A 15,087-nucleotide genomic window follows, 5' to 3' on the forward strand; every position below is an offset into this window, starting at 1 on the left:
ACCACTGTTGTCATCCGTGGACGCCGAGGCCTTTTTGAGTTCCCAAGCTCACTCATCAATTCCTTTTTCATAATTCAATTCAGAATGTACCCGACTGTTGATTTTGCTACTCCAAGCATGTCTGCTATCTCTCTGATGGATTTTTTCTTTTTTTTCAGCCTCAGGATGTTCTGCTTCACCTCAATTGAGAGTTCCTTAGACCGCATGTTGTCTGGTCACAGCAACAGCTTCCAAATGCAAAACCACACACCTGTAATCAACCCCAGACCTTTTAACTACTTCATTGATTACAGGTTAACGAGGGAGACGCCTTCAGAGTTAATTGCAGCCCTTAGAGTCCCTTGTCCAATTACTTTTGGTCCCTTGAAAAAGAGGAGGCTATGCATTACAGAGCTATGATTCCTAAACCCTTTCTCCGATTTGGATGTGAAAACTCTCATATTGCAGCTGGGAGTGTGCACTTTCAGCCCATATTATATATATAATTGTATTTCTGAACATGTTTTTGTAAACAGCTAAAATAACAAAACTTGTGTCACTGTCCAAATATTTCTGGACCTAACTGTATATATAAAACCTGTGTATATACATACACACATATATATATATATATACATATTATATATATACATATACATATATATATATAATATATATATTATATAATATATATATTATATAATATATATACACATATACACACATTATATATATATATATATATATATATATATATATATATATATATATATAACCTTTCTACTTTGATTTGGAAAGTGGGGAAAAGTTCATAAACCTCTTGTACCGTTCTAATGTATATGGGGGGCTCTTAGCTCTTGCATAATTGATATGTAGAGGAATTGGCCATGTTGGCTTTCATTACGACACTCGGACTGTCTGGTCTCTGTCTTTACCTCTTATCACACCCTGACCTCCTAGACTTGAACTTGACTATGACTATGGTTTTGGCTACACTTTTCTTCTTCTACTGACCTTTAGTTCGCTTCACCGGCCAGCAACAACAGCCTGAATCCCATATCATGGTGATAGGATGAAAAGAAAGGAAGCTCGGGGACCTGCTAAGTGGAGTCTATAGTGTTAATGCTGTACGTGGACCCTTGTTTGGGTTGAGTGATCTCTGATCATGGGTTTCCAACTGAACCAGGGACCATCCATTGTGAAACCCCCTCTCGCTATGGTAATAAACATGCCCACTTGTCACATACAATTTGGCACAAACTTCACAGTGGCATCAGGCTCTGTCCACATTACAGATTCCGACGTTCCGTCCGATGGTTTCTCTGGTGTGATCAACACAGGCAGACTCGGGCGTGGCCCTGCCGTGTGCTGATTCATAGGCAGGCGAGCAAGAGTTAATCTCTGCTAGTCTGCTTGTGAGGCTCCTTTGATCACATGTGGTAGAGAAACCAATAACATTTGCTCCCTTCCTATTTATGCTGGATGAAACCTTCTATCCATGCCTACTATAGCTTATTCTGTGTTGGACTGTGAGCTTTGGTATCCCAGACTTTCTGGTGGAAGTGTTGCTTTTTGCTTGGTGTTGTTGTGGAGTTTACCCTTGCTGCCTTGTTGCTTCCTTCCTGCTCTTGTTTTTTTCCTAATCCCATATTGTCTTTTACCACCATATGTGTGTGCTGAGTGACAGAATTTTGGTTTCCCCTGTCTATTTCTGTTGGTTTCATTGCATCTTTCCCATCCCTCTCTGGGGGAGGGGGTATCAGATTGGGACTAGAGTAGGGCCCAGGAAGGAGACTCAGGCCTCTCCACCATTAGGAGTATCCCTGAGATTAGTAATATCTTAGGCACCCTTAGGGACAGTTTAGGAGCCCTAGTTTCCTAGTATCTCATAGTTATTGTGACACCATTTCTCCGCTGCTCATCATAGACAAAGTTTCAGAGATGTCCTGCCTATGCAGAGCTCTAGGAAACTTTCTTACACTTTTACTTTTTCCGTTAGAAATGTATTTGCCCTAATCCCAGCTTTTGTGTTCTCTGTGGGGTTTTTTTAGTTCCAACTGACTTCAACAAGCGAGTCTACCAAGGAGTTCGCGTGAAACACACAGTCAAGGATCTCCTAGCAGAGAAGAGGTCCAGGCAGACACCGGGGTCCAGGATCAATGTGAGTTTCTACAATACCACAAATTCAATGTATCTAGAGGCACTATGAAACAAACTGCAACCAATGCTATTGCTTTATTAAAGGGATTGTCCACCAAAAAGGAGAGTAAACGCTGTAAAATACATAAAATATCAATCACAGGATCCTCGGGGTCCAGTGCCGGCTCCTCGCTGCTGCTCAATGTTATGGCCACAGTAGTGACATCACGACACCTGCTACAGCCAATCACTGAGCTCAGAGGCTCGAGCATTGGCTGTGATTGGCTAAAGCAGCAGCTGCAACTAAGGAAGGGCGAATACCGGCTGTGCTTCTTATTTTAGATATTTTACAGAATTTGGCAACCACTTCCCTAAAAGTGGATACAATCTTTCAAAAGTTTTCTTGTTGCCATTTTTGGTTAAGGAGTATTTTACTGAGTATTTTATACATAAAATCAATCTGGATAATGTTATAATAAAAAAAAAACTATTTCAAAAGATTTTACATAAAAATGAATTTCCGTATAACAGATCCGTGCAACTAAAGTTGAAAGTAATGCTGATAAGTAATATGAACCCATAGGAGATACAACACCGTGGGGATATGTACAGGATAGTAACATTCTCTGTATCTGCTGGTTACCCTGTATGTAAGTATCAGGCTTATTAAAGGGGCTGTCCGGGACTATTTTATTTTTTTAAGAAAAAGACTGATGATGGCACCTCCTACCTTTCTAATGTGAACAGGTGCAAACTGAACATGAAACATAGTGACAAGAAGTAGACAGTTGCACTTTGTAGTGCTAAGATATGTGTAACAATGAATATGGGATTATAGACATGCATTACTGCTATGAAAAACATGGGAAAATTGAGATACTTAGCACATAAAAATGGCCAGATTTATGTGAGCCCAACAGCCAATGGCAAGGCGACCTCTTTTTGTTGGTGATAAGAAGGAGACAGTTGCACTCTGTAGTGCTAAGATATGTGTAACAATGAATATGGGAATATAGACTTGCATTACTGCTATGAAAAACATGGGAAAATTGAGATACTTAGCACATAAAAATGGCCAGATTTATGTGAGCCCAACAGCCAATGGCAAGGTGACCTCTTTTTGTTGGTGATAAGAAGGAGACAGTTGCACTCTGTAGTGCTAAGATATGTGTAACAATGAATATGGGAATATAGACTTGCATTACTGCTATGAAAAACATGGGAAAATTGAGATACTTAGCACACAAAAATGGCCAGATTTATGTGAGCCCAACAGCCAGCAGCAAGGCGACCTCTTTTTGTTGGTGACAAGAAGGAGACAGTTGCACTCTGTAGTGCTAAGATATGTGGAACAATGAATATGGGGATAAAGACATGCATTACTGCTATGAAAAACATGGGAAAATTGAGATACTTAGCACACAAAAATGACCAGTCTTATGTGAGCCCAACAGCCAGTGGGCAAGGCAACTTGTTTTTTTGGGTCCCTATCAAGCTAATGCCTCTCTTTTGGTTAAAAAAAACCTTACAGAAACCTGAAAACTAAGCATTAAAGTTACCTAAGGCTAACCCAAAGAGAAGCATTAGAGTAGGCAGGGACCCAACAAAGAGGTCGCCTTGCCGTTGGCTGTTGGGCTCACATAAAACTGGCCATTTTTATGTGCTAAGTATCTCAATTTTCCCATGTTTTTCATAGCAGTAATACAAGTCTATATTCCCATATTCATTGTTCCACATATCTTAGCACTATAGAAGGCAACTGTCTCCTTTTTGTTATTTCATTTCTTAATTATTGGTCTAAGAGCTATCAGGCAGGTAGACACTCCAATATACCAAACCAACAACATAGGGCCTGGCTACAATCTGCGTCAAAAAAAGAAAAATGTGCAATATGTCCTGTTAGGTGCCCTCCGAAAGCAGGTGATCAGAAGCAACGGTGCAGAAAATGGGGATCTGAATGAGAGATAATGAGGATAATGAGAAATATGACACAAGTAACAATGGAAATCAGAGGACTTTACATGGGATAAATCAGCAGCACAGATATCCGGAATACAATAATGCAGTGTTACTCCTATCACTGATTAATGGTCACCATCAGTGTTATCGTTCTCTAGATCCTTCTAAATTAAATCTTCTGTGTCATTCTATTCATTACTGTCGTCTACTTAACTTAACAATACCATAGAGTGTACAGCCCCTAATGCAGTCAAAGACGTTACTCGCTAGGCCACAAGTCTAAATCAAGGGACTTCTGCACACACTTTACAGGGTGACCACCTTAATCCTTGGAAGCACGGCCGCAGTCCCCACTCAATACTGTAAAGCAATGACCCGGCTGTGAAATTTAACCAGCACAGTCTGCAGCTTCAACTTAAACTTAGTGCTCTGGACATTGACTGGCGTAGTCTGGTCTTCCTCAGGTCCTTCTACTAGGACAGTTAATGGGCTTCCATTGGCGCTGATCATGGGCTTCTATTGGCATGGGTCACGGTTTTCTATTTAGCTTAAGTCACCGATCTTCCTCTCAGCTCAGGTCATGGATCTACCTCTAAGCATAGGTTATGGATCTATCTCTAAGCGTAGGTTATGGATCTTCCTCTAAGCGTAGGTCACTAATCTTCCTCTCAGCTTGGGTTATGGATCCTCCCCTCAGTATAAGTCACAGATCTTCCTCTCAGATCGGGTCATGGATTTACATCTCAACTCGGGTCATGGATCTTCCTCTCAGCTCGGGTCATAGATCTTCCTCCCAGATCAGGTTACCGATCTTCCTCTCAGCTCGGGTCATGGATCTTCCTCTCAGCTCGGGTCATGGATCTTCCTCTCAGCTCAGGTCATGGATCTTCCTCTCAGCTCGGGTCATAGATCTTCCTCCCAGATCAGGTTACCGATCTTCCTCTCAGCTCAGGTCACGGATGTACATCTCAGCTCGGGTCATGGATCTTCCTCTCAGCTCGGGTCATGGATGTTCCTCTCAGCTCGGGTTATGGATCTTCATCTCAGCTCCGGTCATGGATCTTCATCTCAGCTCCGGTCATGGATCTTCCTCTCAGCTTGGGTCATGGATCTTCCTCTCAGCTCGGGTCATGGATCTTCCTCTCAGCTCGGGTCATGGATCTTCCTCTCAGCTCGGGTCATGGATCTTCCTCTCAGCTCGGGTCATGGATCTTCCTCTCAGCTTGCGTCATGGATCTTCCTCTCAGCTCGGGTCATGGATCTTCCTCTCAGCTTGCGTCATGGATCTTCCTCTCAGCTCGGGTCATGGATCTTCCTTTCAGCTTGGGTCATAGATTTGCCTCTCAGCTCGGGTCATGGATCTTCCTCTCAACTCGGGTCATGGATCTTCCTCTCAGCTCGGGTCATGAATCTTCCTCTCAGTTCGGGTCATGGATCTTCCTCTTAGCTCGGGTCATGGATTTTCCACTCATCTCGGGTCATGGATTTTCCTCTCAGCTCAGATCATGTATTTTGCTTTCAGCCCGGGCCATGGGCCTCCCTCTCAGCTTGGGTCATGGACCTTCCTCTTAGCTCGGGTCATGGATGTCACAGCTTAGACCTTCTCTAGGATCTGACCATTCTAGCACCTTTTTGTGGTGATGGACCTGTAAGCCCACTTCACTGCCACAATACCTTCCTGAAACAGGATTCTGACACCAAATCCACCCTTCTTGGCCTCGCCAGACCTTTTATATTTAGTAGCTGCAACACAACTGTCAATTGACCTGCTTTTTTCCAGAAGATCTTCCAGAAAAATGCTCAAGTTTCCCATTGACTTCTATTATACTTGGTACATACAAGCGTGCAACTGCTCATTACGAGTACCGAGAACCCGAGCATGGTAGTGCCCGCTCATCACTACTCTGTTCTACTATGTCCTCGCTGGTCTTATGACTTCTTCTAACGGGTGGTGTTTTGTGACCACTGCGGTCAATCAGCTGCAGCCTTCAGAGACTGTTTCTTCCACTCGGATAAAGTGTGAAGATTGCAGCCACTCGTGGCCTTTGTTTGATTGCAGGGTGCCACGCGACTTCACCTGCTCGAAGAAGCCAGGAGACCATTGATTGATCAAGTGCATAGTAGTGGGAAACAGTGTCGGCCCGGTAGTTGAGTGCTGATTTTGTTTTTCTCTTCTTACCACCTTGTGCCCTTTTTTAAAGTGTTTCCAAGAAGGGACCATCTCATTCAATAGGTGAATGCAACGTTCTATTGCCTGAAATGTATAGTCCGGTCCGGAGAGCCGCCGGTCAGTCCGAGCACTGCAATGCGATCGTCGTCCGTGTTATACGGCCTTGTGACCGTGCCCTGCTTATGACAAATGAGAAAAGAAGTCTGGATTTCTTCTTAGAATCCTGCGAACTCTTCATAGAATCTTATGAATAAAAAGATAACTGTTACCAATCGGGGGGCGTGTCCTACACAGTGTGACACTGTCCAATCACTGCTGACTATTTAGGGACACGCCCCTGTGACTAGCAGAATGGTCACTACAGTAATTGATTTATATATACATTTCCAGGAGGAATTACAGAGGGATAGCACAAAAATGAGATCTAAAAAAGCGGTGATCCGAAATGTTTATTTCACAGGAAATACAAATATTTACTAAACAAGGCAAGTCAGGAGTGAGGACGTCCACTTTACATCTGTGTATTGATTACTTTTTATTGTTGACCTTTCTTATATACCGGTAGTAGCGTGTTTGCTGCTTTTGTATCTGAAACTGCTACATACACAATAAAAGCATTTCTATACATAACAGAGGCAGTAATTCTATTCCCCAGATTCGCTTTAATTTAGCTTTGAAATTGATGCAAAGCGAATTGCTGGTAAATTGTGCTCTGAGGTATTGCCAGTCCGTAAAGCATAATAAATAAAGGCATTAAAAAAAAATAAAAAATATTATACTCACCTTGCCCCTCACCTATCCTGCCAGTGAAGCTCCCTGTCTGGTCCTACGTTGGCTCATTTTCTCCCTTTTGGCTCCAGCGTTCTTTTCTGTCTTCTCTCTTCTACGCCTCCAGCGCTCCCTAGTCCTTAGGCGATGCCAAGATGTTACTAATCATCATCAAAGGTGCTGAAGATTGAAGACAGAAGATAAAAGGGAGACAGTGATCCAACAGAGGACTGGTCAGAGAACTGCAGGAAGACCGATCCAAAAGAGGACTGGTCAGAGAGCTGCAGGAACTATAAAATGCATACAGCTGCACACTGAAAAGCCAAAAATGTATAAGGGAAAATATTGCACTGCATTACTGCAAAAGAGAGATATTTAGTTTATGTATTGGCCAATGCATGTAAGCCCAGAAACCAACAGCAAGGTAATCTTTGTATACTGGGAACCTAACTTAAATGCCACTATCTAGGTTAAAAACATCCGTGTCTGGGGAAAAGGCCACTATTTGGACTACAAACCTCCATGTATGGGCAGCTAGGCTCCTGCTACAATGGGTATGAACACCCTAAGACCTGGCTGTGTTCATAACCATTATAGCAGGAGCCTAGCTGCCCATACATGGAGGTTTGTAGTCCAAATAGTGGCCTTTTCCCAAGACACGGATGTTTTTAACCTAGATAGTGGCATTTAAGTTAGGTTCCCGGATTACAGAGATATACCTTGCCGTTGGTTTCTGGGCTTACATGCATTGGCCAATACATAAACTAAATATCTCTCTTTTGCAGTAATGCAGTGCCATATTTTACCTTGTACATTTTTGGCTTTTCAGTGTGCAGCCGTATGCATTTTATAGTTACTATGTTTTTTCAGTTAGCACCTGTTCACATTTGTTGGATGTGCGGGTCAGTTTTTTTGATATTTATTGAGAACTGCAGGAAGACAGCGATCTAAAAGAGGACTGATCAGAGAATTGGAGGAAGACAGCGATCCAACAGAGGACCGGTCAGAGAGCTGAAGGAAGACAGCGATCCAACAGAGGACTGGTCAGAGAGCTGCAGGAAGACAGCGATCCAACAGAGGACTGGCCAGAGAGCTGCAGGAAGACAGCGATCCAACAGAGGACTGGTCAGAAAGCTGCAGGAAGACAGCCATCCAACAGAGGACCGGTCAGAGAGCTGAAGGAAGACAGCGATTCAACAGAGGACTGGTCAGAGAGCTGTAAGAAGACAGCGATCCAACAGAGGACTGGTCAGAGAGCTGTAAGAAGACAGCGATCCAACAGAGGACTGGTCAGAGAGCTGCAGGAAGACAGCGATCCAACAGAGGACTGGTCAGAGAGCTGCAGGAAGACCGTGATCCAACAGAGGATTGGTCAGAGAGCTGCAGGAAGACAGCGATCCAACAGAGGACTGGTCAGAGAGCTGCAGGAAGACAGTGATCCAACAGAGGACTGGTCAGAGAGCTGCAGGAAGACCGTGATCCAACAGAGAACTGGTCAGAGAGCTGCAGGAAGACAGCGATCCAACAGAGGACTAGTCAGAGAGCTGCAGGAAGACAGCGATCCAACAGAGGACTGGTCAGAGAGCTGCAGGAAGACCGTGATCCAACAGAGAACTGGTCAGAGAGCTGCAGGAAGACAGCGATCCAACAGAGGACTGGTCAGAGAGCTGCAGGAAGACAGCGATCCAACAGAGGACTGTTCAGAGAGCTGCAGGAAGACAGAGATCCAACAGAGGGCTGGTCAGAGAGCTGCAGGAAGGCAGCGATCCAACAGAGGACTGTTCAGAGAGCTGCAGGAAGACAGAGATCCAACAGAGAACTGGTCAGAGAGCTGCAGGAAGACAGCGATCCAACAGAGGACTGGTCAGAGAGCTGTAAGAAGACAGCGATCCAACAGAGGACTGGTCAGAGAGCTGCAGGAAGGCAGCGATCTAACAGAGGACTGGTCAGAGAGCTACAGGAAGACAGCGATCCAACAGAGGACTGGTCAGAGAGCTGCAGGAAGACAGCGATCCAACAGAGGACTGGTCAGAGAGCTGCAGGAAGACAGCGATCCAACAGAGGACTGGTCAGAGAGCTACAGGAAGACAGCGATCCAACAGAGGACTGGTCAGAGAGCTACTGTGATCAGAACAAGTGAGAGCCGATTTGGGAATAAAATTTTGTTTTATATTTTAACCCCTTCTCTACACAAAATCAAGCAGCCACCACGCATTTTGCTCAATTCCAGGGGATCAAATAAATCAGATTTTTTTTTTGTGAAAAATTTAGTGAAAACATTTTTCTCGTCTCTGCCTATAATCTGCTATAATGAATGTAAACACAGGAAAAGTATTTAGGATTAGTAATTCTTTGACTCGAAAACAAAAATCTGACCTCGGGGTCAGGAATTCAACCGCAGATTTCAATTTATAAAAATGTAACAAAATATTGTATCCATTGTGCGGAATGTGGTGCATTATTGCTCCCATCAAGCGTAAACACACAATAAAGCCATTGCTCAAATACCGGCACAATGCCGTGCGCTGCCTATAGAGGAGGACAGGCTCGGACTCATTCCATCGCCATTTGTTACACGGTGCGGTAACAGCGGCCACCAGCTTTATGGAAATCAGCCTCCAGTTTGTTTATGATGCCCGGTAGCGGGGACGCACCCACCTCTGTCTATTATCATCCTAATCCTCTCCTTACAAAGTCCATGGATTTCTTTTGGATACAATGCCTGAAGAAAAGGAACGCCACGTCTCCAAAAAAGGATCTCGATGGAAGCGCTTCAATGGAACAATCACAGCCTCACATTTCTCAGCTATATCAGAAAAGCAGATTTGGGGGCAAAACAATTGCATTTGGACATATTGTAGGTAAGGCGGCTTTCACACTACGTTTTGTTTTACTTTTTTCGTAGCGTTTTTAAACTGCGTCCAAATACTGCAAGTCGCTGAATCCTGACTAAACAGCACGCAACGCATGTGAACGGTGGCATGCTGATAGACAGGATCCTGTCTGGCCAGAAACCAGCCTGGTGTGATCAGTCTCTCTCTCTCCTCTTCTCTCTCTCCTCTCTTCTCCTCTCTCCTCTCTTCTCTCTCTCTCCTCTCTTCTCCTCTCTTTTCCTCTCTCCTGTCTGCTCTCTCCTCTCTTCTCTCTCTCCTCTCTTCTCCTCTCTGCTCTCACTCTCCTCTCTTTTCTCCCTTTCTCCTCTTTTCTCTCTCCTCTCTGCTCTCTCTCCTCTCTTCTCTCCCTCTCTCCTCTTTTCTCTCTCCTCTCTCCCCTCTCTCCTTTCTCTCTCCTCTCTCTCCTCTCTTTTCCTCTCTCCTCTCTGCTCTCTCCTGTCTGCTCTCTCCTCTTTTTTCCTCTCCTCTCTCTCCTCTCTCCTCTCTGCTCTCTCCTCTTCTCTCTGTTCTCTTCTCCTCTCTTCTCTCTCCTCTCCCTGCTCTCTCCTCTTCTCTCCTCTCTCTCTCCTCTTTCTACTCCTCTCTTCTCTCTCCTCTCTCTCTCCTCTCTGTTCTCTCTCTCCTCTCTCCTCTTTTCTCTCTCCTCTCTCTCCTCGCTTCTCCTCTCCTCTCTCTCCTCTCTTCTCTCTCTCCTCTCCTCTCTGTTCTCTCCTCTCTGTTCTCTCTCTCTCCTCTCTCATCTCTCTCTCTCCTCTCTCATCTCTCCTCTTCTCCGCTCTTCTCTCTCGTCTCTCTCCTCGCTTCTCCTCTCTTCTCTCTCTCCTCCTCTCTTCTCATCTCTTCTCATCTCTTCTCATCTCTTCTCTCTCTTTTGCTCCCAGCTGCGTCTGAATTTCCAGTCTGTCACGTTCAGTTCCCCTCACTCCCGATTGCATGACTCCAATACCCACCCATAATTTCAAGTGACAGGATCCTGCAAAATAACACATGCATTTCTCTTTGCAAAAACAGGATCCGCTTTTGCAGCAAAAAAATGTTCATAAGGCATTTTAAATAAACGTAGTGTGAAAGCAGCCTAAAGTTAAAAGCTATGTACAGCTTTACTATATTTGTATTATTTATTGGCAATTTGTTTCAATAAATGTTGAGTTAAAGCGCACCAATCACCAGGATTTTCCTCTATAACCTATAGCCAGTGCTATACTGGCACTATCAGGCTGATTTTATACATACAGTGCTATACTGGCACTATCAGTCTGATTCTATACATACAGTGCTATACTGGCACTATCAGGCTGATTCTATACATACAGTGCTATACTGGCACTATCAGGCTGATTCTATACATACAGTGCTATACTGGCACTATCAGGCTGATTCTATACATACAGTGCTATACTGGCACTATCAGGCTGATTCTATACATACAGTGCTATACTGGCACTATCAGTCTGATTCTATACATACAGTGCTATACTGGCACTATCAGGCTGATTCTATACATACAGTGCTATACTGGCACTATCAGGCTGATTCTATACATACAGTGCTATACTGGCACTATCAGGCTGATTCTATACATACAGTGCTATACTGGCACTATCAGGCTGATTGTATACATACAGTGCTATACTGGCGCTATCAGGCTGATTGTATACATACAGTGCTATACTGGCGCTATCAGGCTGATTGTATACATACAGTGCTATACTGGCGCTATCAGGCTGATTGTATACATACAGTGCTATACTGGCGCTATCAGGCTGATTGTATACATACAGTGCTATACTGGCACTATCAGGCTGATTCTATACATACAGTGCTATACTGGCACTATCAGGCTGATTGTATACATACAGTGCTATACTGGCACTATCAGGCTGATTCTATACATACCGTGCTATACTGGCACTATCAGGCTGATTCTATACATAAAGTGCTATACTGGCACTATCAGGCTGATTCTATACATACAGTGCTATACTGGCACTATCAGGCTGATTCTATACATACAGTGCTATACTGGCACTATCAGGCTGATTTTATACATACAGTGCTATACTGGCACTATCAGGCTGATTTTATACATACAGTGCTATACTGGCACTATCAGGCTGATTCTATACATACCCTTAGCTGTCAGCTCGGATGTATAGGTTTTACAACACAAGCAAGTAAAGTTTGTAAAATGAGCAGCTTTTTGATTGGCAGCAGCTGCTGATTAGCTGATAGGTGGGTATTCATCGTGACCTCCCCCCGCCTGTCCATTCTCCCTCTGTTATTTATGCTAATTGTAGAAGGAGTTTTACTAAGTGACTAGAAGGACCGTTTGCTGATGTCATACCCATGTGACCATAAGGAGTGGGGTCTCAGCCAACAGAAAAATAATGTTGGTTCCTGGTATCAGCTATGTTGGCTAAGGCACCATCCCTTCTGGTCACATGGGTATGACATCATTAAAAGGTCCTTCTAGTCACTAATAATCATATATAATAATATTTATTAATTAATATAGCACTGTTAATTCCATAGCGCATTACATACAATGGCAACACTGTCTAAGGTCCCTATCTGTATGTCTTTGGAGTGTGGGAGGAAACCAGAGAACCGGGAGGAAACCCACGCAAACACGGAGAGAACATACAAAGTCCTTGCAGATGTCCTTGGTGGGATTTGCTAAGTAAAATGCTTCTACAATTAGCATAAATTCTCATTCTGTCAGCCACACTCTGCTAGCACTGATGAGGGGCACATACCCTGAAACAGCTGTCTGTAAATTACTGTCTGGATTGGCTAATGTCCCTAGTCATATTACAAGGCTCTTAAAGAAGACATGACACTTTATTTAAATATTTTTTTTTTATTCCATGTAATTGCCGCAGTTGCCCTGAACCAGATGCTGTATTCTTCCTGCACCTCTCAATTCCTGAGATAAGAAAATAATATAGGCTGGATATGAGGTTTATGTGTCTCTCCCAGTAATATAGGCTGGATGTGAGGTCTGTGTGTCTCTCCCAGTAATATAGGCTGGATGTGAGCTCTGTGTGTCTCTCCCAGTAATATAGGTTGGATGTGAGCTCTGTGTGTCTCTCCCACTAATATAGTCTGGATGTGAGCTCTGTGTGTCTCTCCCAGTAATATAGGCTGGATGTGAGCTCTGTGTGTCTCTCCCAGTAATATAGGCTGGATGTGAGCTCTGTGTGTCTCTCCCAGTAATATAGGCTGGATGTGAGCTCTGTGTGTCTCTCCCAGTAATATAGGCTGGATGTGAGGTCTGTGTGTCTCTCCCGGTAATATAGGCTGGATGTGAGCTCTGTGGGTCTCTCCCAGTAATATAGGCTGGATGTGAGCTCTGTGTGTCTCCCCCAGTAATATAGGCTGGATGTGAGGTCTGTGTGTCTCTCCCAGTAATATAGGCTGGATGTGAGCTCTGTGTGTCTCCCCCAGTAATATAGGCTGGATGTGAGCTCTGTGTGTCTCTCCCAGTAATATAGGCTGGATGTGAGCTCTGTGCTTCTCTCCCAGTAATATAGGCTGGATGTGAGCTCTGTGTGTCTCTCCCAGTAATATAGGCTGGATGTGAGCTCTGTGTGTCTCTCCCAGTAATATAGGCTGGATGTCATCTCAGTGTGTCTCTCCCAGTAATATAGGCTGGATGTGAGCTCTGTGTCTCCCAGTAATATAGGCTGGACGTGAGCTCTGTGTGTCTCCCAGTAATATAGGCTGGATGTGAGCTCTGTGTGTCTCTCCCAGTAATATAGGCTGGATGTGAGCTCTGTGTGTCTCTCCCAGTAATATAGGCTGGATGTGAGCTGTGTGTCTCTCCCAGTAATATAGGCTGGATGTGAGCTCTGTGTGTCTCTCCCAGTAATATAGGCTGGATGTGAGCTCTGTGTGTCTCTCCCAGTAATATAGGCTGGATGTGAGCTCTGTGTGTCTCCCCCAGTAATATAGGCTGGATGTGAGCTCTGTGTGTCTCTCCCAGTAATATAGGCTGGATGTGAGCTCTGTGCTTCTCTCCCAGTAATATAGGCTGGATGTGAGCTCTGTGTGTCTCTCCCAGTAATATAGGCTGGATGTGAGCTCTGTGTGTCTCTCCCAGTAATATAGGCTGGATGTCATCTCAGTGTGTCTCTCCCAGTAATATAGGCTGGATGTGAGCTCTGTGTCTCCCAGTAATATAGGCTGGACGTGAGCTCTGTGTGTCTCCCAGTAATATAGGCTGGATGTGAGCTCTGTGTGTCTCTCCCAGTAATATAGGCTGGATGTGAGCTCTGTGTGTCTCTCCCAGTAATATAGGCTGGATGTGAGCTCTGTGTGTCTCTCCCAGTAATATAGGCTGGATGTGAGCTCTGTGTGTCTCTCCCAGTAATATAGGCTGGATGTGAGCTGTGTGTCTCTCCCAGTAATATAGGCTGGATGTGAGCTCTGTGTGTCTCTCCCAGTAATATAGGCTGGATGTGAGCTCTGTGTGTCTCTCCCAGTAATATAGGCTGGATGTGAGCTCTGTGTGTCTCTCCCAGTAATATAGGCTGGATGTGAGCTCTGTGTGTCTCTCCCAGTAATATAGGCTGGATGTGAGCTCTGTGTGTCTCTCCCAGTAATATAGGCTGGATGTGAGCTCTGTGTGTCTCTCCCAGTAATATAGGCTGGATGTGAGTTCTGTGTGTCTCTCCCAGTAATATAGGCTGGATGTGAGCTCTGTGTGTCTCTCCCAGTAATATAGGCTGGATGTGAGCTCTGTGTGTCTCCCCCAGTAATATAGGCTGGATGTGAGCTCTGTGTGTCTCTCCCAGTAATATAGGCTGGATGTGAGCTCTGTGGGTCTCTCCCAGTAATATAGGCTGGATGTGAGCTCTGTGTGTCTCTCACAGTAATATAGGCTGGATGTGAGCTCTGTGTGTCTCTCCCAGTAATATAGGCTGGATGTGAGCTCTGTGTGTCTCTCCCAGTAATATAGGCTGGATGTGACCTGTGTGTGTCTCTCCCAGTAATACAGGCTGGATGTGAGCTCTGTGTGTCTCTCCCAGTAATATATGCTGGATGTGAGATCTGTGTGTCTCCCCCCCAGTAATATAGGCTGGATTTGAGCTCTTTGTGTCTCTCCCAGTAATATAGGCTGGATGTGAGCTCTGTGTGTCTCCCCCAGTAATATAGGCTGGATGTGAGCTCTGTGTG

The 15,087-nt window shown here is 44.5% G+C and overlaps 1 protein-coding gene across 1 annotated transcript in view; it reads left to right on the forward strand.

The window, feature by feature from the left end:
* POU2AF2 (POU class 2 homeobox associating factor 2) overlaps positions 1-15,087 on the forward strand; it is a 47,491-nt gene that overhangs the window by 19,186 nt on the left and 13,218 nt on the right. The window contains exon 3 of the mRNA XM_075327346.1: positions 1,979-2,140. Within this exon, the coding sequence (XP_075183461.1) occupies positions 1,979-2,140 (162 nt within the window). The remainder of the gene's footprint in view (positions 1-1,978; positions 2,141-15,087) is intronic.

Source organism: Anomaloglossus baeobatrachus, chromosome 11, assembly GCF_048569485.1.
Source record: "Anomaloglossus baeobatrachus isolate aAnoBae1 chromosome 11, aAnoBae1.hap1, whole genome shotgun sequence".
Lineage (NCBI taxonomy): Eukaryota > Metazoa > Chordata > Amphibia > Anura > Aromobatidae > Anomaloglossus > Anomaloglossus baeobatrachus.